Here is a 27,714-nt window from a genome sequence, read left to right on the forward strand (position 1 = left end):
TCCTGCTTGCTCAGTTTCTGTCTCACGATGAAACTGCTATTTAAACGTTAATGTCATGAAAATAATTTTCATTCCCAAATGCTGTTGACACTTGCAGTGACAAGGACTTGCATTTGGCTGAACTGATGCTATTCACACGTTGTAGTGTTCTTGAAGTCCGACACGCTGCAGTCGCAGTCTCAATGTGGTAAAACTTGAAAATGAAAGAGGTGTTAAAGGAATAACACAGTTGGAAGGTTTTGCCACTTCAGCACTGTTGCGTGCTACTATCTTCACCCTGATAGTTCCTGGGGCGTTGGAAAATACTTCCAGGACAGCAGGAACTTTTGCAAATGAACTACAACTGGTACTCGATCCCTGCGGCTGTGATGAAAGTTCCTGAATTCCTGGAAAAGTTCCTGAGGTCAAAAGGGGGCCACACATTTTATGTTCAATGAAAGATTAAATTGCACTACATGAACAAATTCACAATGGCATTACAAAATGTAACATATGAATCTTAATAATTTACTGTAAATGTTTTAGTCACTACTTTCAAAACATTCAAAATTCAAACAAAACACAATTCTGTCCCCCATATTACACCTTGTTAACAGTATGCTTTTTAAAAAAACTGATTTTTTTCCCATTCTCTGCTTTTAAAGGATCTTTTGCACTTACAGGTTCCTTGTGTTTTTCTGTCACCCACCTTCACAATGTTCAGCTCATGTTCTCCGTCTCTTTCTTTCTACCACTCTTCTCTTCTCTCTCCCTTCTCTCTCTCTCTCTCTCCCCAGTAATTATCCTGTCTATTTAAAGGGCAAAACCTTCCCATCTTACTCGCCTGTCACAGTCACGACTTTTCTTGTGTGTGTGTGTGTGTGTGTGTGTGTGTGTGTGTGTGTGTGTGTGTGTGTGTGTGTGTGTGTGTGTGTGTGTGTGTGTGTGTGTGTGTGTGTGTGTTGAGTAGTCTCCATGCTCTGCTCTACCTGTTCTACCTGTCCTACTGTATAAGTGCCCTTGTTAAACAGACACACATGCACACATACACAGAGTGCTGAGGACAAACTGTTAATTCAAACATGAAACCACAGTTAAACAGAACCTCAGAGGTCAAACACACACATTTATTTACTCAAAAAATGTCAGCTTGATATTCCATACACACACGCACACACACACACACACGTGCGCGCGTTTGTTCTGTACATTTGTGACACACATTCAGCGCATCAATATTTGTTGTATTCTTACAAATACAAACAATGTTCTCTGTAAAATACACACGATTTGAAGTGTTTTGCACTGTGCCTTTTACATGTGCACTCGTGTGCTGCTGCAGTGATGGTGTCAGAATTATATTATTTACATTTAGTGTTTGTTTTAATAGGGATGTACACGGCATTTTCCAATTCACACAGGATACTAAACACAAAAACACATACACAACATTAAAAAACACAAAATAATACAACAAAACAACTTGATGAAAAGCAGATTGACAGCTTTTATAAAAAAAACTGTTTAAACATTAATTTAGAAACACTTACACATCACATTAAAATTACTACACAAACTACAGAGCACACCAACATGACATCTCTGCCCAAACACAGACAACCACACACGCATGTATACACTGACACACAGGTACACGTCCTGCGCTTCCACACCACTTCCACACTGACATCTCGCAGATTTTTTATTTATGTACATATAACACACACACACACAGACCCCTATCATGGGCACGCACCCGTCGAATCATAATTAGGCCGTGTCCTGGTTCTTTGATAGCCATGTACAGTGGCTCTTCTTTAATTCTTTATCAAATGCATTGATCGCTGTGGGCCTCGCATGCTCATTGATCCGCGCACTCCGTCTGGAGCCAGCCGATAAGCTCTCTCTCCCTCTCTGTCTGTCTCTCTCTCTCGCTCAGACTCTCTCTCTTTCTCTCTCTCACTCTCTCCCTTACTCTCTCTCTCTCTCTTTCGCTTTACCAAAAATTGAGCAATAATAGGTTTTATAAGTGATAGATTTCTAAATCTGGTACATGTCATTTATTTAAAAAAAAATATGCTTATATTGTTGTTAAATTAATCTTGATACCTTGTGGTATTATAGTACACAACAAATTTGCCAATTGCTGGACTCTCTGGTTTTCAAACTGAGGACCACATTTCCCATAAACCCTATTGCTTCCTGCCTCAAAGAATATGTTGCTGCTTGTTTACTTTACCCGCAATCCTCTTTCTAAACCTGACCAGACACGTCATTCTTATTTTTTTATAATGATCTTCCAAAGATTATCCTTCATAATCAGTGTTGTTAATGTTCAAATCAAGTGTCGGCTTATTTAAAATATGAACAGTCGGAATTATGAGGCCCAAGTGCGAAGAATTGCTTGTTCATTGCTGCAATAAAACCTTGACACTTGAATAACTGAAAATCAGTACAGTACAGTGCAGTGTAATGTAAATGTGGACAGCATTGCAGCTTCAAATGTCTAAATGCTGTGATAAGTCTCCGTGCTAACTGCTGTCGTAACCAGGAATCTAGGTTGAGATCTTTAGTACTTAATTCTCTCATATATTTACAGCATGTACGATCCTGGTTAGATTTTCAGAAAAATGTAATTGTTTTTAGATGTTGTATGTTCTGTTATTAGATAATTGGGAATACTAAGAGTATAATAAGTTGTAAACATGAAAGCAGGTAGATTAGCTGTAGTGTGTTTACTGTTGTGGAAGGATGGTTTCAAATGAAGTTTGAATGAGTTCTACCTGCATCTGCATCATGTCTGGATCATCAGTCTGGCATTTGAAACAATGTTTTTGAGTGTGTGATTACACAGCTATGTGATTGTTTTTGTGTGTGTGTGTTTTGTTGCGCTTTAGGATGTGTGTGAGTGAGTGTGTGTGTGTGCCTGGACAAGATAGAGACCTAAAGCACCTCTTGACTGTGAATTAGCCTGTCATGACAAATGTCTGGAACTGCATGACTGGCTGCCAGACTGGCTGGCTATCTGGGTGGTTGGCAAACCCTTTTAGATAGTGATTGTGTGTGCATCCCTGTGTGTGTGTGTGTGGGTGTGTTGGTGTGTGTATGTGTGTTTATGTGGCATCACTCTGTGCCCACGCCAGGTCTCTGTACATGACCAGTGGTGCATGTCCTCCCTCCCTCTTTCTCCTTGCCCAGAAAAGAGCAACCAAGGCGACAACCTGCTCCCCCTGCTCAAAAAGAGCTTCCAGAGCGGAGAGGGTCCGCTCACCCCAACGCCAAACCCACAGTGGAGTCCTCTGTCTCAGCCTTGCACTCAACCGTTTAGCCTCTCTTCCCCTGGAGGTTCCCAGCAGTCGATGGAAGACACAGTACACGATTGTTCTTGCCGTCGCCATTTAAAAAAAAGAAGTCTCTTCACCTCCTGAGTCTTCATTCTTGAAGCTGCGCTTCCCACTGACCACCAGCTGACACGTTTTTTCTCCTCCTTTTTCCTACTTCTTTTTTCATCCTGGCTTTGATCATGCAACGACGCGGCTGGTTGGGTTTGTGCGTTCTGCTTTTTTCAGAGTCGAGTCCCGGTGGCTTTTACATCCACTGGCTGTTAGTTTCCTGTGTTGCCAAATAAAATGGCTGTATGTGTTTGTTTTCCCTGTTACGCATGATATCCATTGCCACTTTCCAAGTTGGAAAAGGCCAGCGTGATCATCTTTTTTTTTTTTAATGTAATGTCCACTAGATGGCATGTCATCCCCACTTGGTCAATAAACACATGAAAAAAGTTCTGGTTTATTGCGTTCCTACAGAAAATTGGGATGTCAGTGTTGGCAACGGTTGGGTGACTGACAATCTCAATTGGTTCGACAAAGAGCTAGAATTTTACATCACCCAAAATAATGAAGGAAAACATTTGCCCCATTGTGCCCAACTACTCTCATATCTGATGTTTATCTTAGCTGTCTAAGATTCTTGTGCACTTGCAATGATTATGAAAACCAAAACATTAGCTCCGCCACAAATTAGCCTTTCAGTTCCTGTAGTTGAATCTGTGATTAATAAGGACACATTCCTACAATTATAAAATCACACATGATCATACATATAGTATACACAGGAATATTTGATCCTAGATCTTGTCACAGATCACATATTGTCCTTTACACAACAAAAAGACTCTAGTATCATCTCCTCTACTCTCCCTCCAAACACATACTCATATTTCTAATCAGTGGCTCTGTAGCTGACCGAGCTAGGCGCTAGTCAGATGCATTTTCCTGTAGCGTTAATCCTAGCCTCTGGATAGACAAAGTCAATTTCCCGTTTCCTGTCCCCAAAATGGCCAACAACAATATGGGATGTTTTGGAGTGTGTTGGGGCCCAAGCTGTACGTGTGTATAAAAATATATATGTGTACTCTATATGCATACAACACACACTTGCGCACTTAAATTGGTAGTTGTATCCATGTCTGTAAAGGCCAGATTGGATATCAGAACCAGCCTGTAGCCGGAAGGCCATCAGTGACATTACTGGTTATCATATTACATTTATAAAAGCAGGGAGATGCCTGCCTAGAAAAACTTAGTAAGAGAGAAAGAAGTGAGGATGGAAAGAGAGAAATATTGTAAGAAAATAACATGGCAAGTATAAAGACATAATGCAGAATTTATTTTTGTGTCATGTCACCAACTATCATTACTTTATTAGAAGACACAGATTGACTTCGGAAATCTTAACACCTTTTTCTGGCCTTCATCCTAACCGTTTTTGAGATTGTCTTGCAATTGACCTCTGAATCCACCGTCTTCTTTATGAAATCAGAGATCAGAGATCATTTCTATGAGCTTCTTCAAACAGTTATTTACACCCATCAATCCTGGCATGTTTTTTCTTGAACTGCTTCCTGTTCTCTGACTCTTCTCTCATCCATGCTTAAGAAACCCATTCTGATCTTCGTGTTTCCTTCAATTTTTCACCTATTTCTATGCACGTATTTAAATTCAAGATTTAAGAAAACAGTGATTTCATCCCCATTTATTTTAGGAGGAATAGCTGGATTGCAAAGATTACCTGTCTTGTGGCGTTCCACAGGAGTCAATCTTAGGTCCTCTATTGTTTCCCATTTGTATTCCGTTCTCAGGTCACATAAATGTATACACAAATAGAAATATGATAACTAGCTATATAGTTCATTAGACCTTGTAATCCTGGTCTTGTATTTAAGCCTGTTAACTGGATGTTGTGTTATGGATGTCACAGAATATCCTACAGAAACATTAATCAAAGTTTTTAATCTAGTTATCTGACCCCTTTAATTCTTCCTAAAGCTCCATCTGTCAGTGCCTGTTACAGGTAATCTAGTTGAGATTCTTGATCTTGAAGTGTTTAGGCCTGTTTGTGAATCAGTGCAAAAACACCCAATATGAAAATGTGAAACAACAAAATTTACATGTTTAAAGATCCCATTTTCTTTCAAATTAAAAATCATAATTCTGTTATTTGTTTCCTGGAGCTGAACTGAATGAGGTCTTGGGAAGTATTGTTGTTTTTGACATTCAATACTTTCCTATAAGCAAGTATCAACAACCGCTTCTCCTCTTTCTACCCGCCTCACTTTTTATCTCTCTTTCTGTCTCTCTCTCCCTCTTTATCAGTCTCTCTCTAAGGTGTGTTCCCTTCTCCCCGTGGGCATCCCCCTGGGCTCTCTCTCTCCCACACACACACACACACACACACAGAGTGCATTAGGGTTGCTGTCATTTACAATACAGCCCCATTGTCCCAACCTAACAATGGCTACAAACAAACAATTGACATGGAAATGGAGAGATGTAGCTCATTAGCGGGCGCTGCTTGTTTTGTTAATGGATAAATGGGCGGCTTCAATAGGCCAGCCCTAAAACCCCTGCCTCAATATGGAGAAGCCTGATTAACAGGAAACCACAGGGAGGGAGAACAGTGACAGAGAAATGCAGCTTCACTCTCCCTTGGGTCACATGTGGTCGTGTATGTTTGGGAAAGAGGGGGTGCAAGGTGGAGTTTTCAGGGTGCGTTTGTGTTGTGTGTGTTTGTGCTCAGGTTGGAGTTGTGTAAGACGTGTTTGTGGGTGTGAGTGCAAGGTGGAGTTTGTGTTAACATGCCTCTTAACTTCTGTTGTTTTTGTCACACAGGCTTAAATGATGTATGCTGGATTTGAAACAGTATTTGTCATCATAGTCTCTTGCAGATTGAATTATGTGGTGAATATCTCAACCCAACAGCCTCAGTATTTTTTAAATCGGTATGCTCTCTCATAACTTTACACCATCTGCTTTGGATTACTCCAATATTTCTTTTTGTGTCGCTTTAACAAATTCACGTTGTGATGGTCTACATACGTCATTTTGAATATCCCGTCATCCTCTGCCTGCTTACTGACGTACTTACAGCCTGTGCATTGAGTGCGCTTGTGTGTGCTTGGTTGGGTTGTCGTCAGTTAAGTGTTTGTCAGTTTACATCATCAAGGTTTTCCTGTTTGCTCTGTAAGTGTGTGTGTGTGTGTGTGTGTGTGTGTGTGTGTGTGTGTGTGTGTGTGTGTGTGTGTGTGTGAGAGAGAGAGAGAGAGAGAGAGGTGGTGGCCTGTGCTATCAGTAGGATCAGATTGGATCGGCCTGAAAATGGCATTTCTGCCATTACTCTGATGGTGACGGCTCAATACTGTATGTCTAGTGCCAAGATGAGGTGTGTGAGTGTGTGTGTGGGTGGGTGGGTGTGTGTGTGTGTCTATCTATACACTCCTAACTCTATAATGCACAAGATGTGTACATCCATTTTGATAACAAAACTTCTTATTGTGTATTTTGTACTAGCTGGCGGGTGGCTGCGATGTGGTGTATGTCTTGCATACACGTATACAAAAGAATCAAGAATCCCTGCCCTCTGCCAGAATTTCCTTTTGTTCGTATTATTTTGCTGTGTTTGTGACATTTCCTGCCATCAGCGATTCTGGAGAAAGACAGCTGATGCTTGAGTCTCATTTCCAGGTCGTAAAATAAAGACGCTTTGGGCTGGTGGCCTGCCGACCCTGAACAACGGTATTTGACAACCAGGGAATGAGACTCAATCAGTTATCTTTCTCCAGAATTGCTTACTGGACTTGGACACGTTGGTATTAGAAGTCACATTTTCCCAGTTTAACTTTTATTCACATTATATCAATATTTTAAGATTATTAACTTCATAGTTATTAATTAGGACCTTCCATATTTTCATCTCGATCATGGCCAAAAAAACTGATCGGGACATGTGATACAAACCTGTGTGTGTAGCGACTTTAAAGCAACATTACGTAGAAATTGGCATTTTGTGCGATTTGGTGCCCCCCGAGACACCATTCACCCTATTACAAGACACTGTACCATCAAAATGATTTTGAAGCTGTTATTTTAAGATAAAAACAAAGTAACATAATGTTGCTTTAATATTTACTTCCACAAGAGTCACTGAAACTCTTTTGTTCATGTTTTTGTGTGCAGGAGCGGGACGCAGAGCGGCGGAGACAGCTGAGAGAGCGAGCCAGGCAGCTGATAGCCGAGGCTCGATCCGGAGTAAAGATGTCCGACATGAGCCTGCTGGACTCGTCCAGCATGGACAGAGGCAAGGGCAGCAAAGCTAGCCCTGCTGGAGGTCAGCACACACACAGCTTTTTAACTTTTTTATGAACATGCTTTCAGAGTTTGATAAGAAGGCCTTATATTGACACACGCACTTGCTAACACCCATAAATCTCGCTAATAGTCATTAACTGTAATACAAAAGAAAAGTCACACTAGCATGCTTTTAACATACACTCACTTTCTTCATCCACACATGCCATGACTCTCACATTTCCATTATGCTCTCTAAAGGGGTTCTGTTTAATCCTCAGAGAAAAACAAAATGCCATTTGAGTCCGGCCGCGGGTCTAAAATGCACCACCCTCATATTTGCAACCGCAATTTACCCCCGCGACTCCTCCCTCGTCTCGTTCGCCTAGTAATTGTTAATCAACACAACACATAGTGCGTCCAAATTATGCTCAAAACACCAAACACTTCTAATGATGGCTTGCAGGGGTAGCAACTGCTGCCACACACATTTCCCACTGCTTTCCATTTCCTTGAAATTGGGGTTATTATTATAATGACCATTATTAGGCGTCTCTAGTTGTTTGTTTCAGATTCCTCCACTTTGGTGTATTGTTCATGTAGATCGGGTACACTGCATGCAAATGAGAGGTGAGATTGAAGACAGGTGAGGATGAAGAGTGTGTAAAGTTGAGAATGCAGTATCAGTACTATAGGTGAAGAGAAAGAGCGAAGAAGCCTCTTGATGTTTTAAAAGTAGGGACGAACACAACATTAACACATGGCCTGTCAATGGTTGAGAAAGGAGAGATATAAGGGATGAAAGAAAGACAGCTAAGTGACAAGTAGGGCTGCAACTAACAACTACTTTGTCAGTAAAATGTCAGAAAAATGTTAATTATTGTTTCACTAAGCCCAAGATGACATCCTCAAATGTTTTGTTTTGTCCACAACCCAAATATATTCAGTTTACTGTCATAGGAGTGAAGAAACATTTACTCAAAGCAGTTAATCTATTATAAAAATAGTTGGCAATTAATTTAATAGTTGACAACTAATCGATTAGTTGTCATAGCTCTGAACTAACAATTATTCTCATAATCCATTCAATTTCTTAAGTGTTCAGTCTATGAAATGTCAGAGAAAAGATAAACAAAACCCGAAAAATACTCAAAAATATAAAACAGAAATGTCCGCTTCAGAAATGATTCAAAGGAATCATCGATTATCAAAGTAGTTGCCAATTATTTTTCTGTCAATCAACTAATTGATTGATCAACCAATCATTGCAGCTCTGGTGACAGGATTATATATAGAGTGACAGGAAGAAGGACAAGTAGGTAGGTCAGAGTAGCCGCCTTTGGAGTTGAGAAAAGGGATGAGGGAAACAAATCGAAAACTAATAAACCCTAAACAAGAAGAAGTGAGATCAGCAACTTGTTAGGTGAAGCGACAGAAGAAAGACAGCGAGGCAGAGGGAGGGTAGCACTTGATTTATTTGCTCTTTCAGCTTTTCTGAATTGGACTAATTGTTGATCTCATTAAAAATGGAGTTGGAGGAAAGAACGGAACAAGAGAGGAGGAGGAGGAGGTGAGGAGAAGAGAGAAATGCTGTTGGCTGTGATACACAAGGCCTGCCGAGCAGAACGGCTAATCCTAGCCCCCACACTCTCTTTTTCTCTCCCTCTCTCTGCCTTTCTCCCTCTCTCCCCTCAACACCATTCACGGTCCTTTAATGCAGCTCGGGCTGCCCCCTCCAAGTGTCTGCCCGCAAAGAAACTTTCCAAACTCCATCACCATGGCCTCCCATTAATTAGGCCCTAGCCAGCCACGCAGGAACAGCGCTTGCAAGCACGCTCCGCATCGTAGCTAGCAAATTAGAAAAAAAAAACAGGAAATGCTGTTATTGTGATTCTCCCTCCTTCTCTCTTTGTTCTCGGTCTCTCTACCCACCAAGTAGTAAATAGCAGAGGAGGGAGCCTGCAATGTCAGACGCTGTATACCGATTGTTTTGTTTTAATCCATGGTGGGTTATCCATGCAGCTAGAGCTGCTCAGGTCTCCATTTGAGTTTCTGCTAACATGTTTTTTCTCTTTTAGTCCTAATGTGGAGACACTGTTGTTTCTATTGAGCCCCTCAGGAGACTTAATGGAATATGTGCTTTCATGTTTTTTCGGTTTTTGTTTGCCTTACCTCTTTTATGTGGAACAAGAAAGGCAGGCAGCAGATCTCTGAATGAGGGGATTTAAACAGAGGTCTCAGTTTCACTGTGTGTGTCAGATATTTGTGAGCCCAAAGACGTAGACAGACACTAATCAATCACAGTCCCTCCTCATCACTCAGGTGGAATCTGCTGCCATTTTGTGCAATTTATTTTGCTAAATATGAGAATTATTGATTAGTTGCACACACAATAACAACCCTGCAGAGACACACGAAGTCTAATGAGTGCACTACACATTGGGTGATGATCTTTTTGCAAACAGAATGAGTGTCATCATCCCATCAAGTGTGCTGGAATGCTTAAGTAGACGAAGGGGAGAGGACATGTTATGGTGGATTATACTTTTTGAGACGTTTAAGACGAGGATTACTGAATCGGGTCACTTCACATGTGCTCTTATCACAGACTGCTGTTAACACAAACTAACCAAGATTTTTTTTTCTTCTCTCCTCCCCATGTCTTCATTTTGGTCTTTTTTTATTCCGTTAACACATTTCCTTTCACTTCTCTTAAATTCATCCCTCTCAAATCCTTTCTGACATCCTCACTTCCTCTCCTTTCTAACACTCCCTTCCCTCTGTCCCACTCCATATCCACAGATGTTTTGGATGGAGTGAGAGGTCATCATGAGGATGATGCCGTTGATGGTGAAAGGGGTGAGGATGAGGAAGAGGGGAGGGCTGAGGAAGAGCAGCTCCATTTTGGTGGTGGTTTTGCTGCTGCTGCTGCTACTGATGATGATGACGATGATGATGATGATGATGATACTACTATTGCTGCTGCCACATCTGCGTCTGCACTGGTTACTAACCCACTGCCACTGGAGGCTCTTCTTCCAACCACCTCCAGTACCCGGGGGCCCCTGGAGCTTACTAACCCTGGCTCTGAGCTAACTTCTCTGGGTAAAATCACTGGCTGCGGCTGTGCGGTGCTGCATGTCTTGTCTGCCTTCTTCTAACTAACTCATTCACCTGCCCGGATCTTCTTTCATGTATTTCCTGCATGTTCAGTGGTCAGTTTTTCATCTTGCTGCCATACATACCCCAATTACTTGCAAATTCTTTATTTCTTGAATTCTCCTTTTCCATTCATAAAATCATTGAGAGTATGAACAGAACTTCTGGCATCAGACAACCACTTGAATGAGTCAATTAATGGCTACGGGACCAGTTTCTCAATCACTCGAAAATTAACTCGGATATGAATATTTTAAATCTGTTGCACTCGTTATGCTCGTGATCTTTTTAGCGACACATACGACAAGATATCAATATCTATTTGTAAACAAGCATTTACCAGATAATGATCTGGCAAACAAAAATAATTTTGCTAAAGATTTGCTGCAATGTTATATCCCATCCAAACAGAACGCAAGTGCAAATGTTTCTCCCATTGTGTCTTTTTGATACCCCGCCTTATCTCCTCCACCCAGTGAACAGATCTTTCCAAAGCAATGTAGTTTAAGCATTTATTTAAGACCACTCATGTAGTCTAAACTGCCCTAATCTAAATTTTTACTTACTCACTTTGTACTATTTATTTCTCTCTTACGCTCACACTTTGCCTCGTTTCATCATTCAGCCACTAGCTTAAGTGCATGCTGTCTATCTGTCAGTGCATCATCATGAATTATCCTCTATTCCCCCTCTGTCCCCTGCATCCTCCTGGCTCCATACGCATTGGTGCTTCTTATAGAAGGAGCTAACTTACGATACACATTTGTTGAGTGTCATGGTCTTGTTGGTGTTTTTCCCACATTCTCTTTCATGAGAAACTTCTTTAAGTAGTAATTAATAAACTCAGAAAAGTGCTCCCCAGACAAAAATAAAATCATATCTTCAGGAAAGCATTTGCTCGAATCTTCAGAGGTAAAACTAATTAATTTGTTTTGTGTTTAATTTATTTTATTTGCTTCCTCAATTTCCTGCCGATGTGAGATAGGTGAGAGTACAGTGAGGCACCAGAAGAAACAAACATGAAAACGGGCGAATGCTTCCTGCAGCTTTGAAGTGCAATATCTCTGCACTATTTGTTTTTTATGTCTCTCTCTTTTTTCTTCTTTGTTGGTGGTTATTTTTATGTAGTCAGGAAAGAAGTGGATGGAGATGATTGTAACAGTGAAGTAGCTGATACCCCACTTCAGTCTGTAAATGTTCAGTTTTTGTCGCTGCCCAGATAATTCAAACCACCTCCTCCACTCTGTAAATGGTGCTTCTGTTTTAGTGTACACTGTTTGTGAGTCCGTTCATGTGTTCCTTCATATGTCCTTGTCTGTTTGTGGTGACAAAGTTAAAGAGAGTGTGTCTATGTCTGGCATCTGTATGCATGCATCATTGGATATGTGTGTGTGTGTGTCACAGAGGGAGGTGACACATGAAACGGTTGCCCTCCTGTTCTTTCATCTTCCTCAGTGCAGTGGTCTGTCCTGGCAGGGGAGCTGTGGTTACCAGTCCCTGGAAAATAAAGCTGTACGGAGCTACTAGAAGGCAGAGAGAGAGAATGAAGGAGCAGGAAGGGAAGAAAGACTAGAACAGACAAATTAGGAATGGATGGAGGTAAAAGTAGGGAGAAGGTTAGGTTCGATAGATGGAATGAGAGGCAGGAGTTCTTAACCTAAAAACAACCATAAGTAAAGATTCAGTGTAAAGTTGATGATTTAGGGATTAACAGTAGCTAAAGTCATCGACAGAATACCGTTGGCAGCAGTTAGCTTCTCTGGTGTTATGCTGTACCTATTTGTTGGGAGTATATATCAAAAGATGTCCAATTCTTACATATTGCACCTTTAATCGATATATCGATCCCCTACTTGACGGACTTGACGTGTTTTTAAACCCTTTTTCTAAAATAATCGTGTGGACTAGGCCTAAAATAACAGCCCTCTAAAAATTCTTATTTAGGTAATGATGTTAATTTTTTTTTTACTGAAACTGTTTTGGACAGCTGTTGATTTAACTTTATGGTCATTTCGGAGGCTGTAGTTTGTCGCAGTGTTGATTTTTTTTGCTTTAGACTGCTGTAATAATTTTACCACCTAATTTTTATCAATGGGGATCAACTAAATATTATAAACTCTTGAGAAAGACAGTGAAAGAACAAACACTTAAAAGATGAATCATTCTCTCGGTCCCTCCATCTTGTCCTGTGCTCACTGTGGTGATATCACTGTACACTCAGTTCCTCAGCAGCTCTCTGCAGTACAAACAGGACTTAAGGCTGCAGAGTCTGTCCAGATCTCTATCTCTCTCTCACATCATATATATACAGTATTCTGTATATCTCTTCCCACTCATGTGTTAGTGTGTATATGTCCCTTATCAATGGCTTTGCCCAAGTGTGTGTGTGTACATGAATGCAAACTAAGTTGTCTCACCTTTCTCGTCTTTTTAACTTTCTAAGAGTGTCAGTGTGTGTGTGTGTGTGTGTGTGTTGTATACTGTCAGTCTTTGTTCATTTCAAATGTCTGTACTGTAGTTTGTTTGTAGTTGTTTTGCTCTTTTATATTCTGTTTATGTTCCGTCGTATTTTTGATGTATACATACACTCTTTGTACTCATTATCCTCTTGTTCTCCCTCTTTCTCTCTCTAGGTACAAACAGTAAGCATGTGGATCTGAAGCTGAAGAAGCTGGTGGACGTCAGCCCAAGAAGAGTCACGTCCCCTTCATCCCCATCCTCCACGTCCTCCTCATCCTCGCCCACTGCCTCCTCCACCTCCCCACTCAGCCCCGCAGAGGGACTCGAGGTACGCACCGCACATACTCACCTCAAAACATCCACCGGGCGTCTTTATTTTCTTTCTTTTTTCTCCCCACCTCTCTTTCCTTTTATCTCTCTCTCTCTCTTTCTGTCTCTTCACGCCATCAAAGGGTCATCCAATCAATCAGGTCCGACTGACCCCGGTTGTCAGCCGGCTGACCCTGTGTACACATCAGTCAGTCGGACCACTTCATGTAAGACCATAGTTTATCCCTCTCGTGTCCATATGAGTCCGTCTAAAGCCATGAGACACACACACTGGCATCATAATGCTCAACATAACATGTAGCAGTCCCCGTCTATTGACTATGACCTTTTCAGACAGTTGATGCGTGTGTGTGTGTGGATAGGTGGAGTAGGGGGTTGTTGCTCAATGTGTCTGTATCTTCTGATGTGAATATTGAGTCAACAAGTAGTCAGCCAGTCTTAACATCAGTTTAATTGATTTTGAATGTCAAGTGGTATAAGGTGTGTGTGTGTGTGTGTGTGTGTGTGTGTGTGTGTGTGTGTGTGTGTGTGTGTGTGTGTGTGTGTGTGTGTGTGTGTGTGTGTGTGTGTGTGTGTGTGTGTGTGTGTCAGTACAAGTGAATCCCTCCATGCTTATGGCAACACAGGGTGTCTTTGATCATCGATTCACATAAACTCCCTCTTGTGTTCAAAGCCTAAAAGGCTTAGTCCTTTATGGCCAAAGGAGTGTGTGGTTGTGTGTGTGTGTGTGTGTGTGTGTGTTACCATTTGACCCTCACAGAAGTAGAATCACCATTCGGTTGACACCTAACCCCTGTCTAAATCACCATACTATTTTTAAATGAACTATAAACTTCTCCCAAGTCAGCGCCTTACATGGCTCCTCCACCGCCATCAGAGTATCAATGTGTGGGTAGTTCCGGGTGAACGTGATGTATTACATGCTCTCAAGTTAAAGGCCCTCAATGCATTATATGTAACTGCTTATCTGGCCAGTCTTTACAGAAGTTAATGTTGAATTTAATTACGTAGAACTAGGGATGAAGATGCAACAGGTATGATTCTTTGCCATACATCATGAAATAGTCATAATATATATGCTGTGAAATGATACCTTGATCAGGTATTCAAAAATCAGTTTCCAGCCCAGCTCAGACTTCTTTTAAACTATGGCTTGTGTAACTTGTTTTGAAATATAACAGCAGGAGGTAACAAGGGCTATTGACAAAACAGTTTGCAGTAGCTTTAACTCCACACGTCTTCTATATCAGACTGTTTTATATTAGACAAGCATCACTTTTTCATCTTGTACCAGTACTGTCTTGTGCAGTATTTAGCCATCATTTATACTCAACTAAAAATGTGTGCCCTTTACTGTATTGTCACTAAAATTATATAAATTGGAAGCTGCCCAAAGTTAATATACTCAACGCATAGCAATTAACAAATGTGCATCAATATGTTTATGCGCAGTTTTATGAGTTTACTTCTTCTGTCCTTTAAATAAAAAGGATAAACTGTCTCGTCCCATGAGGATTGGGCATCCCAAAAGTCCTTCAGGCGGGTGGAACGACCTGCAGGAACATCACACACACACACTCTCACTCCCTCTCATTAGCGATTGTGTATATGCGCAGCCTTGGTAGCGCACGATAAGGGCATGCGACGCTCAGCAGACTGCAACGTTAGTCACGCAGCCCCCTGCATGCACATTCACAGACCGCACACACCAAAAGCACTGACTCACCACCGCCACCGCGATGATAGCAGAGATAAGAGATAAAGAGGGAGAGCGAAAGAAAGAGTGTAAAGAGGGAGGGAGGGAGGGGGGACCCCAATATCTGCTTGTCCCAGAGTGTAAATGGGAGACGGAGCTGTGGCCAAGTGGGCAGGTGTTTGTGATTGAGAGAGAGAAAAATGTTTTATAGTTTTTAAGAAAGTGTTGAAGGCTGGTAGAGGAGTTTTTTTTATTGGTGTTCATACAGGTCTGGTTGTAATGTGGCCAGCGTTTCTGCACATATTCAAATCTCACCAGTCATAAAGTCCAACCAAAGTAAAGATAACATTTGTATTAATATTAAATAATATATTTTATATTGTATAATATTTGACCAGAGTTTCTCCGATTTGTCCGGGATATTGAAGCCTTCCAGGACATGTGGAACAGCATCAGTTTTTTTCGGGAACCCTGAATGTAACAGCGCTGTTTAACCTCCGCTCACCAAGTCAGATTCACAACAGTTAAACAATAAGTAATAATTGGGGAGACAGCCTCAGTGTCCTAATCAGTCTCCCTAGGGATTTACTCTTCTGCTAAATCAACATTTCCCTGTAGATATTGCAGGGGCTTGCAGTTTTTACCAGTCAACACACTAAAATGTAGGAAAAAAACCTGAAAATATGACAAGGACAGCAACATTAATCCAATAAATCCTTTGACGTCCAATTATCAATGATTGTTGCACTTCTCCTGCAAACAAACCTAAGAAATATTCATAAAATCAGTCACTTGAACGCTTAATTTCGATCATCAAATTCAAAGGCAGTATCAGCGATGAGAAGATGGACTCCGGACAGATTTGAGAAACCGAACTTTGTAACAAACTCGTTGGTCAAAATGACCACAGTGACCATCACTGTCTGTTCGAGTGCTGTTGGAGTTATTGGGGAAAACATTTTTCCAACTTCGAAAGTGAGAAAGGAAAGGAGAAAATTATGGTACACGAGTTGCCAAGTTGAAATCACATGATGCAGAAACTTAGTGGACATCTGTCAACATTGGGTGATTGTAAGAAACTTTTACCAAAGTCATGTATTGTATAGTCATTATGCATGTAATACTGGAAACAGCTGTCAACGTCTTATTTGAAAGCTCTGAACAATAAAATGAAAAACAACTTCTTTTTTGCATCCATGTTGCTCCCACATTCCCACATGACACAAAATGAACACACCAAAGTCGGAAGAACGATTTCCCAACTCCTGATAGACAAATCCTGTAACTAGTTAAGTCGCACGTTTATGTGAAAATACTCGTTATTAGGCCCCAACATTAATAAAACCAAGAATTGATTTGGCACAGAAGAACACATTATTGCGATTGTTACTTGTCAGTAGAAGATGGAGAGATTCATTTCAATTCTTTAAGAAATTAAAACAACATCAGACTCTCAAACAGCAGAGTGAGAGAAGGCCTTTCACTTTTCCTGCAATCAGTAATTTAATTGTACTCTCTGCCCTTAAACTTTATATGCACACAAACAGTCGCGCTTCCACACATCCAGGCTCTGGCCTTATAATTTTAAATGTCTAATTGGGCATTTTGTATATAGCACTTCATAAATAAATTTGCCTCGATTTGACTTGACGGGGTTTGAAGAGGCTGGTTGAAGCTGACTAATAGACAAAACAAAGTGAGACCAGACTAATTGCTGACATTGTTTTTGAAAGTCAATAATCTGAAGCTAAACTAACAACTCCCCATCTACAGCTCGTTCCCCGCCCACGCTGTCTCTATTAGCTCTCCTCGCTCCACACACCCTGCTTGACTATCTCCCTCCGTCTCAAGCAGTGGAACATGTTTGCCCTAATTGTCGACTTTATTACACGTTTCGCCGTCTTATTAACGTTGCCACAACGTCAATCTTAGCCCGAGTCGGTTTCTTTTCCACTCGGCTTGGCATATTTGGAGGCCTGGTAATAAAGCATTTCTGCATGCCGTTCTTGATAGTGGGAGAAGCGAGCGTGTAGCTTTTTAACACATGTTCACTTTGAAAACAATAGCGTTTTTTTGCATTTTGCATAATCTGAATATATTTTCTGGCTCGGGGTTTTGTTGAAAGTCAAGTTAATTGCCTCCTTTTTGTCTCTCTCATGAGTGAGGAAGAGAATGTGTGTGTGTGTGTGTGTGTGTGTGTGTGAGAGTGTGTGTGTGAGTGTGTGAGTTAGTGAGTGACTGTGAGTGGGAGTGTGTGAGTGAGGTGTTCACACAAACTACAATAGCTAAATATGAACGTCTACCAGATTCATCTCATGGCCTGTCAGAAGGTACATTTGCGTGCATGTTTACATGTGCACTAATGGGGCGTGTGTGTGTGTCTGTGTGTGTGTGTGTTTGATCACAATAATCACAGCAGCTGTGAAATACTGAAACGGCTGCCTAATAACAGTCTGAGAGCTGATCTAAGTGGCTGTAGAGGCTCACAGAATAATAGATGAGATGTCGAGAGGCAGCAGAGTAATTGCTGACATTGTTTTTTAAAGTTAATAATATGAAGTGTAATTCAACTACAGTGATTATTTAGAAGTCTCTTTGTACTTCTTGAAGTTTCTTGTGTTCATCAGTTGTTTTCACTAAGTTTTACATGTTGAGAAAAGGGCAAATAAACAAAACGACATGGCTTCACATGTACTCTTTCCTCTATTGCAACACAGTTATTTGTAGCACAATTTGTAATCAGACACCTTTTTGCACAACTAAACCCTTCATGTGGTCCAAATACTGTATCCTCGACTTCCTGTTTGCAGCCTATCATATTCCTGTGGCATGAATGCACATTTTCTCTGCCTTTGACAGAATAACGCTGAGGAGCTGCGAGCAGAACGGCTGCGCAGAGCGACAGAGAGGTTACGCAGTCCCGTAGTCTTCAACAAGGATTCTGCAGTCAGGAAAACACAGCTGAAGTCCTTCAGCCAGTATGTGGAGAACAGACCAGGTGGGGACAACGCAACACACACAGTGATACAAACATACACAATACACACAGTATTTACAGAAGGAGGTATATTTGCACTCAGCAACGCATGATTTACATACATCCAATTCACACCTGAGAGCAGGTAAATGGCAGGACGTGCACAGACGGTTATCTCTGCCAAGAGCAAATAAGCGCTACTTCAAATTTCCACTGTTCTTAATACATTTCAAGCCGTACGAACCATCCATAACAGCAGAACAAATCTCATGACAAAGGAGAAAAGGTTTTATGTTTTAAAGAAAAAAAAGGACAGTTACAGCTCAGCTCAGTCACTAAAAGAACTGGAGGTTGCCTCTAAATATGATGAATTCATTGCTTGTTTGACAGAAGTATATCAGGCTTTCTCACGAGTAGTCAGTAAAAGCTGCAGCATTAACGACAAATAAACTTGAAATAAGTCTTGTGATATCTCTGTGATATTCACACTTGCTATGAATTAAATGAATCTGTCCACCTCTGTCTGTATCTCACTGTGAATGTCTTTACTTCCTGTTTTTCGTCCTTCATGTCCTTCGTCCCACCAGAGGTGAAGAGACAGAAGTCTAATCCCGAGGATCTGAGGAAGGCTGAGGAGGACCGAGGTTCACCGACGGAGCTCGATATTCGCAGACCGTTTGAAGAGGAGGTTTGTCATTTTGTTTCTGCTAAATCATACTCGTCTTTGCAGAGAGTTGTTAGCACCTTCGTTAAAGTGAGTCACACCTGCTTTATAAAGCCTTAGAGGTGAGCTTGGTAAGGTGAAATAGGGGAGTCCAGGGTTGGTCTTTTTGTACTTCCTGTTCATCTGACTTCTTTCTGTCTCTACTGTCTTGTCTTCAATGAATCTCTCACTGAGCTCTTCTCTCGAGGCTTAAATTTCCCTCCTCTTCACCTCTCACACACACACTCTCTGCTGTCCTCTCTTCTCCGCAGAGACATCCGAATATTGATCTAACACACTGCCGTTTTAATTATAACAATGGTAGATATCAGCTGCTCTGCCACTTAGAGGTGTTCGTGTGTTTGCAAAGAAGTTACGTGCCTACGTGTCCTTCAAGTGTACACACACACACGCACACACACACACACACACTCTTCTCAGCCCGTGTTTGAACTTCCACGTACAAAGAGTGTGTCTATAAGAATGCTATTATTTCAATCAGTGTGTGTGGGAGTGTGTGTGTGTGCCACTGGAGACCATGGGGTGAATCTCTCTTCCCAAGCAGCCCTCTCCTACCCTCGACCCTGCACCCTCCACCCCAGTCCCATGCGTGCCCACACACACACACACATGCACACACACACACACACACACAGACACCCTCCTCCTCCTCCTCCCAGTGCCTGGGCCCCAGGGTTAATGGGTGTTCAACCTTTCCATTATCCCGATCAGCCAAGAATTACCTGCTGAATGATGTTTGCATTAATATAATATATATGGTAATTTCCCTCCTCTTAATTACGGCTGGGCCGAGCGCGGCAAGGGGAGTGGGCTGATCATGTGTAAAATTGATTTGCCAAGGAAAAATATGGTGATAGAGCGAGAGCGCGCAGGGGGGAGGAGGGAGGGGGGGAAGAGAGGCTGCTGGGAATCAACACACACTCACACAAATCACACGTGCACAGAGGTACACACTCAAACGCTGGAGAGAGTACAGGGGGAAAAGTGCTGGCCTGGGTGGAATGAAAAAAAAAACTTTTTCTCTCCTGCTCACTAGTTCTCCTTCCCATTAAGAAAAATGAAGTGCATCAGCAATAAAATGGAGATATTTTTTCGGATGCATCCTCAGTAGTGAATTTGAATAAACATTTCTCCTCACTCAGAGGAGTTTCTCCTGAGAATAGCAAGCAGTCAGGAGACAGAGGTGAAGAGGGGTCAGAAATGGAGTGTGTATTAAGTGCAGATGGTTATAGAGTGATGGGGTTGTGTCTGTGTGTGTGTCTAAGTACATATAGTTATGGATTGGCTGGTGTTTGTGTGCATGCAGAGTTAGAGGAAAGACTTAGAGCTGAATGTCGGGGTTAGTTTAAGGGACCAAAAATAACTTTAAACTGGTTAAATTAAACTTGTTTTTGATTTATGTAAAATGTATGCAGTTAATTAAAGCCTGTCCTCCAACAACGCTGATGTTTCTTCTACCTTTATTTAAATAGGAACGCTCATAATGATATTATAATAATGATCTTTATTTATGTTGAACCTTTGTTAGCAAGCTTACAAGATGCTTGCACAAGTAAAATGATGCACTATACAGAAAGAATAAAGTTAAAGGAAACAACATAATGCTAATACACAAAGCAAGTTTATTTAAATAGCACCATTCAAACACAAGGCAATTCAAAGTGCTTGACAGAGATATAGACATGCATTGAGATAAGACATTAAAACATTAAGAACATTTTAAAATTGCATTTAAAAGAGAATAAAAAACAAAAGCAAGCAAATAAAAAGTTACGGATTAAAAAGAAGTTGTGAATCTAACTTATTTTAAAGCCTCGGAAGACAGTAATGTTTTGAGCCCTGATTTAAATGAGCTGAAAGTTTTAGCAGACCTCGGGTTGTCAGGAAGCTTCTTCCACAGGTGGGAGGCAAAGAGACTGAAAAGTTTTACAAAATAGAATATAAAGCAAACAAAAACAAAAATCATTATAAAAAGACCCAGCCAAATGGCATGTAAAAGCGGTTACTGTGTTAGCAAAGCTGAGGTCCTCGAAGGCTGTTTCAGCATCTTGGGGCTTGAATAGCAAAGGCCCAGTCTCCTCAGCTTTAAAGCTTTAATGAAGAGCTTTAAAAGTTTATAAAAAAGTCTTAAAATTATGTCTACTATGATGTTTACTATAATAAAAAAATATCATTTAAGATTAAAAAGCCAAAGCTCAGAGGGTAACGGTACAGTAGAGGTGCTGTTTACCTTGATGACGTGTAGAAGGTTTGAGTCGCAGCCTGCAGCTTTTCATCTCACCTGTTCATTGCGTCCAATGCTTTTTGTTTACTGATCAAACCAGTGATCATAACTTCCTCACTCACCATATTTTCATCTGTAAGGAGGTAAAATGAACCAAGCACACACAGACACTCTTTAGAAACCAGTATAATTTAAAGAGATTGATGCTGCCTGTTTGATTTTTCTACTTGATTTTGTAATTTGCAGGCTTCACTACAACCTTCTGGTTGAACTTTCACTTCCCTACATGTTTAGGGCTGGTTATTATGTGTTATCTTGATTGTTTCACATGAATAAAGATTTACTAAAACAAGAGACAGCAACAGTTAGTCATTATTTGTATTTATTAAAGTAAAAGTAAGCTTCTCGAGTGAAATTCTCTCTCTTGTTTTAAGCATGGAAGACTTGTGGACACACTGTGCTCATCTATTCATACATTTTCACTCTCCTCCACCCTCTGCTTTATATCTTTTCATTTCTTTTTCATTCTTCTGTTTTTTCCATCACCATTACCTTTCTGCGTCATTCCATTTCTGTATTTCTCTATTCTCCCTCATCCCGTCTCATCCCTCTATCCTTTTTTCTCTGTTTAATGCTATATCGCACTACTCTTCCTTTTCTCTCGTAACCATTCTCTCTCTCTCTCCCTCTCTCTCTCCCCCTCCCTCTCTCTCTCTCTCTCTCTCTCCCTCTCTCTCGCTCTCTCTCTCTGGTTGACAGAAGGCGTTCAAAGACACCAGTCAGTATGTGGTTGGGGAGCTGTCTGCACTGGAGAGCGAGCAGAGGCACATAGACGCCCGAGCAGCTCGCGTGGAGAAGAGGCTGCGCTATCTCATGGACACAGGTACCCCAAGCCCAATTACACTGGAAAAACTGTTTTGGCAAATTGAGCGTACGCACGCACATACACACGCATGTGCACTCAGGGAGTTTGTGTGTGCGTGTGTTTATGTGTGTGAGAGAGAATCTTTGAAGCCTCCCCCCCCCTCCCTCTCCCCTCCCTCTCGGTTGAATGTTGCACGACGGAGCGCTGGGTGGATATGAAAGGAGGGGATGGAGGAGGAGGAGGGTGGAGAAGGGAGGGAAAGGGTGGGTGGGGAGGGAGAGAGAGGGGGAGTGTGTCTCGGGGATGGGAGAAGAAGGGAGACCTCTCTGGGCTGGGGTGATAAGGGAGCCCTTCATGGGGGAAACGATAACTGGGTGCGATAGCGGAGCCCCAGCCGAAGTCTCCGCTGCAGCCGTTTGCCAGCCGCGGCCCCAGCCAGCCAGCCAGCCTCCACACTATTGAACAGTGCGCTCAGCCATGCACGGCTACACACATACACCCTCCTTCCCCTAGTACATATCTGGCCTTCATTGATATGCTGTATAAGGAAAGACGGGGGTGAGTTAAAGGGAGGAGAGAGGGAAATGTTAAAAAAAAAAAAAAAAAAAAAAAAAAAATCACGAGACAACACAACATGAGCACTGACACAGTTCACAAATCCACGACAGACACACACAAATGCTTACACACCCGCGCATACAAAGTGCAATCTGGTTTGGCGTATGGAGCCAGATTCGGAAGGTTTTTATTTAAGATTTGGCCGGGGGTAAAGCCTTGTTAAGACATGAGACAGTGTGCCGAGCCAAAAGAGGGGCCTTGGCTCCGTTAAGTCCCTAACTGAAATTGGAGAATAGCATCCCATTTGTGATACTAAACCATCCCATTCCTCACCAAAGAATGCTGCTGGAAAAAAAAGACAACATGGATCCAGGAAGTGTAAAATTTTTTATGTTTGCAAACGTTCTGAGCGTGTAGCTACAGTAGTAATTTAGTAGCAGCTCTCATGCTTTTTTCCTGATCTATCGGTACCCACCTCGGTGGATTTAGCCCCCAAAATCCTAAAAAAGCAACACAGGAAGGATAGAAGAGGAGGTTTTTAGAAAAAGGGAACTGGGGCGGTGGGATTTGCGCTCACCTTCCCCATCCCATTTGGGTCTTGATATCGAGACTATCTCCCCTCCGTTTGTTGTGTTCGCTCTCCTCCTTTTCGCCTCCCTCCTGCCTCTGTGCCCTCTTCCCCTGTCGGAGCGCACGCCATTGTGTCAATCTGAAGGGCTGTTTTTTCCTTCTTCTTCTTCACCCACTGATAAACCAGCCGCTAGCCAGCAAGACGCCAGGTTATTTACTTCCAAACACCTTCAGCCATAAAGATTTCTCTTTATATAGTTATATAAATATATATATACTTGGGTCCCCTCCTGAAAAAATATGATTCACTAGAGAAGGAAGAGGGTGACAACAGGGAAGGCGAGGACAAAATAATAAAAGGATATCACGAAGAGAAAATTCACCTTGGTTGCTTTTCACCCCTTCATAACATCAGTGGGGAATGAAATCGAGAAAATGTGGTTTCCACACATCAACACACTGACGACTGGGTGATGTAGTACAATAAATATTAGTGATATGTTGTATTATATACTTTAAAAAACCTGTAGTTTTCCAGTGCTATATTTGGTCAGTGGTGCTTATAGTTTTCTTTAACAGCAGTAAATGGCAGCCATGTTTAACTGTGAGGCATCAGTCGATATTTATGGCTCATTACAGAATTAAAAACATGCACCCTCAAATTAGTACCAATTCCACACTGGCATTGCTTTTCAAAAATCTGAAAAAAGTTGCCATATGATTTTGAGCCCTTTTCTCACTTCCTGAAAGTGTATTTCTGTTTCCATATCTCATTTTGCAGCACTTATCCCAGAGACTCATCCAATAGGTTATGGATTGTGCCTGTAGGCCGAGGTCTGGAGGCATCAGAGCGAGATGCGCCAGTGACAGGTGGTAACTAAAGTAACCTTTATCACCTCGGCAACTGAGGTCACCTTTCTATAGGCTGTCATAGATGATAGATATTTCTCTCTGGACCCAGAATGTCTGATTGAAGTTCTGGCTGATTGGCTGTAAGCAAAACATCCCGTATTGATCCATCACATCTGACTGGAGCCTGTACTTGGGGACATAGTGAGAAATTACCACCAGCTAACAGCAAATGTTGATATTTTTTACTCTGCCAGCCGATGTCCAGCGGTCCTTTAATGTCCCCTATATCTCATTCGCTGTCTGGTTGAAGTTTGGGACAGATCAGCTCCTTCCTTGGATGGCAATAAAAGTTGTGATTAAAGTTCAACAGAACCTGCTGTTCACAGGCTTATTTAGTGCAAGTTGTTGGCACCATTTTTTTTTTTTTAAAACATGTGACCTGATACCTGGTTGTGAAATCCACCACCAACCTTTATCAACTTCCTCCACTAGTCTTGTGCATCTGCCCAAAGTAAATGGGACGAAAAACACCAATATTTTCCATGCACTTGTAATAATGAAAGTACTGAAATTCTGTCTTTTCCTGCTTGTCAGTTCGAGCACAACTCGTGCATTTGAACTACATCACCTGTCACATGAGACAGGTGTGTTTTTGCACAGCTTCTGTGTTTTGACATCATCATAATCTATGTCTCTGTTTGCAGAAAAATCATATTTTGTCCAAGTAAAGTTGACTGAGCATGCAGGCCTTTTGCTTCACACATTAGCACACAGTTCATCCATTAACACCTGGAAGCAGCCCACCTCTTTCTTCTTTCTTCCTTCTTTGATCTTTTGTTTATGAAATACCAAACATCCACAGACTTGAGAGTTGAGGTTTTGAGAGCCTTTCTTAGAAAGGCTCGGACAGAAATAAAATTCAGCATCACGCTCCGCTGTTTTAATTGAGCTGGACTTCAGATGTGATCTCAAAGGAAGATTAGATAATGAGGAATTCAGTGGATGTATTTAAGAGAGGAATCCGTCGCTCTTATTCATGTGATGAGAGATCACCTCTTAAAACAAAGTTTCCACTGAAAGGTTAACGGTACATTAGAGTTTGGTGTATTCTGAACAAGTTTATATGTTATCCACCTGTTTAAGAACGTGTATGTGTGTAGATCATATCTAGGACTATGTGTAGTTTGTTCATACACACAGCTGACTCTCTAAGCAGGGTGGATGTCATAGCAGTGCATATGATCATATGATTCAGACCTCTTGAGGTAAGTTTGGGTGAGCTCAGTGTGCAGCGGTGCTGTGGTAGCGCACAGCGCTGCAGGACTGATGGGCAGATGTGAACAGACAGACCGACTGACCCATGACTGATTGTTCATCTCTCTGCTCTAGCAGCAGAAAGCCTGGGAAGATCCACTGAGCTCTGCTGGTCCTCAGTATTCCCTTCTTTGATATCACATGCTTTGTCATTCCCTCAGCTGTGTTTTTCCCTCTCTTCTCTAAGTAAAGAGTTTGTCTTTCTGCTTATATATGCATGTGTAATGTTTGCCACAAGGATGAAGTCAAATTTTTTTATTCTTCCTGTTTTAAGTTTTTGTTCTTCCCATATCAGTATTCGTTTTTCTTTTTTCTCTCTTTGTGTCTTCCTCTTACGCTTTTCTTTCTCAACCCTCTCTGCCTCTCTGCATCACTTTTTATTTGCTCAGTTCCTTTTTATCCCTGTGAATCTTTATTTCTGTCTCCTTTCTCTCACCCCTGCTCTCCCTCCTTTTCCACACATCTCCTCCTCTCCTCCCCCTTCTCTCCCCCGGTTTGGGCACAATGCAGCTTTCTGCGGCATTTTCTATTACGCGGCGGCCCTCCCCAGATGAATCCCAAGTAATTGGGGTGGTTAATTTATTTACTCAGAGGCAGTTCACAGCACATTAAATAATAGAGATAATTGAACAAGAATTGTCAAGTGTCTTCTGATATCAGACACATTACAGGAGGGAGTGTGCATAAAACTCCATTTCTATGCCCCCATTGTTTATGGTAATTAAGTACACAGATTTATTCCTTGGTTGCCTTCCAAGCTTATGGCAAGCGCCATTGTTGTCTTCTATTAATATGTAATCAGTAAATAGTTTAATTTTCTAATCTGCGGTTGGAGAATTCACTTTCTAACAACTCTTAATTACTGCTGGGCTCTAATGAGTCTCGCCATGCCGACGCAGCCAGCCAATCAGAGGCCTGGCCCGGGTCGGGGGGGAATTTGAATTCCTGCGGCGCCCCCCCTCGACTAATGAACTTGTTATTCTTGCACCACTGGGAGCACTGTCCTTCACACATGCAACATTAGGAGGACGTTCACCTCCTGCAACACACCCAACATTTGTAGGAGTTTATTGATTAAATGAGAACGAATGTTAGTGCATCAGTGTATTCATTACACATACGTCATTCGTTTTGCCTGGCTGTCCTAAAGATGTAGTATAAAACTTTTTAAGTACGATACAGCCAACACAAAGAAACAGCTTGAACTTTTGATGGCGTCACTACCATGCTAATTTCCATCTGTGTATCTATTCATGTAATGCTTCTGACCTTGGCATTGTTAGTTTTCTAAAGGTATTGTTGCTCAGAAAAAAAACATATCAGACACTCCTTATTGAAAATTCAGCTTGAGGTACGAAGAAGCATTCAAATGCGTCATGTAGCCGTCGTAGAAAATCCCCTGGCCCCATCTCAACCGCCCCCTACCTGGCCCCTGCACCTATTTACACACACCTCCCATTTCAAATAGCTATATAACCCGCAACAATGGACGCAATTATCCAAATAATGGCACTTAGCCGCACCGCAAAGCTGCCTCTCACCTACTGCGCATTTGATAAGAGATAAACAAGCAGAGAGAGGAGAGAATGAGTTTTAGCTCTCCCAGATTAACATATGTTTAAAAATTGCACTCGAAGCCGATAAGATTGACACAGGGTTTTTATGGCGCGCGCTCCTTTAATCTGCCTTTGTGTCTGCGAGTCGACGAGAGGAGAATGGCACAAGGAGGGATCCAGCAAGAGCTTAATGTACTTTACACATGCAGCCTATCCCCCTCCGTATCTGAGAAAGGGACAGACCGGACTGTCAATGCCTTCACGTTGGAAGGGGATGCGGGTCTTGACTTGGCGTGGAGGATTGCAGAATGTGAACGGCTTAAACGTCAACCTGTGGCTCTAAACCCTGAAGCCCTGCGGGGACATTTTGATACATCTAATTGTAATTTTTGTTTTATTTGCCATTATCGGGGATTAAGTGATAATACTCTCATATCTTAAAACTGGAATCTGCAGATGATTTAATTTATTTTCCTTCATTTAAAGCCATATTCCAGGCTGCTAATGTGTTCTCTAATGGCGATGGGGTGCAGGCATCATTGTCAGAGTGTTACGTTTATATTTCCTTAGCACCGAATGAGCCGGCCTCTCACTCTTTTTCCCATGCCTGTCGTCCTAATCCAGCATTGTGGCAGCATCAGCTTATAGTTTGACTAAAGATTTAAGCTGGGCTACGTGAGTGGCATTGGGACTCTCACACACACACTCACATATACGCATGCACATCAAGCCCTGCTTGTCTTGTTGCGGCAACACAAACAGCGTGTGCAGCTTTAAGTATATTATCAGTGCCAGTTCTTTCACAAACGTATTGCTGAAGAAGCT

At 41.7% G+C, this 27,714-nt stretch overlaps 1 protein-coding gene across 7 annotated transcripts in view; it reads left to right on the top strand.

Moving 5' to 3' along the window:
- ehbp1 (EH domain binding protein 1) overlaps nucleotides 1–27,714 on the top strand; it is a 149,982-nt gene that overhangs the window by 91,626 nt on the left and 30,642 nt on the right. For 3 of the 7 annotated variants that reach the window (XM_084376010.1, XM_084376012.1, XM_084376013.1), the window contains 6 exons: nucleotides 7,494–7,644; nucleotides 10,407–10,709; nucleotides 13,397–13,551; nucleotides 18,109–18,247; nucleotides 18,814–18,914; nucleotides 21,934–22,057. In XM_084376010.1, coding sequence (XP_084232136.1) covers nucleotides 7,494–7,644; nucleotides 10,407–10,709; nucleotides 13,397–13,551; nucleotides 18,109–18,247; nucleotides 18,814–18,914; nucleotides 21,934–22,057 — 973 coding nt within the window. The remainder of the gene's footprint in view (nucleotides 1–7,493; nucleotides 7,645–10,406; nucleotides 10,710–13,396; nucleotides 13,552–18,108; nucleotides 18,248–18,813; nucleotides 18,915–21,933; nucleotides 22,058–27,714) is intronic. The other 4 variants (XM_084376014.1, XM_084376015.1, XM_084376011.1 and 1 more) reach the window with 3 other exon arrangements.

This window comes from Pagrus pagrus (assembly GCF_965226575.1).
Source record: "Pagrus pagrus genome assembly, chromosome: 15".
Taxonomy (NCBI): domain Eukaryota; kingdom Metazoa; phylum Chordata; class Actinopteri; order Spariformes; family Sparidae; genus Pagrus; species Pagrus pagrus.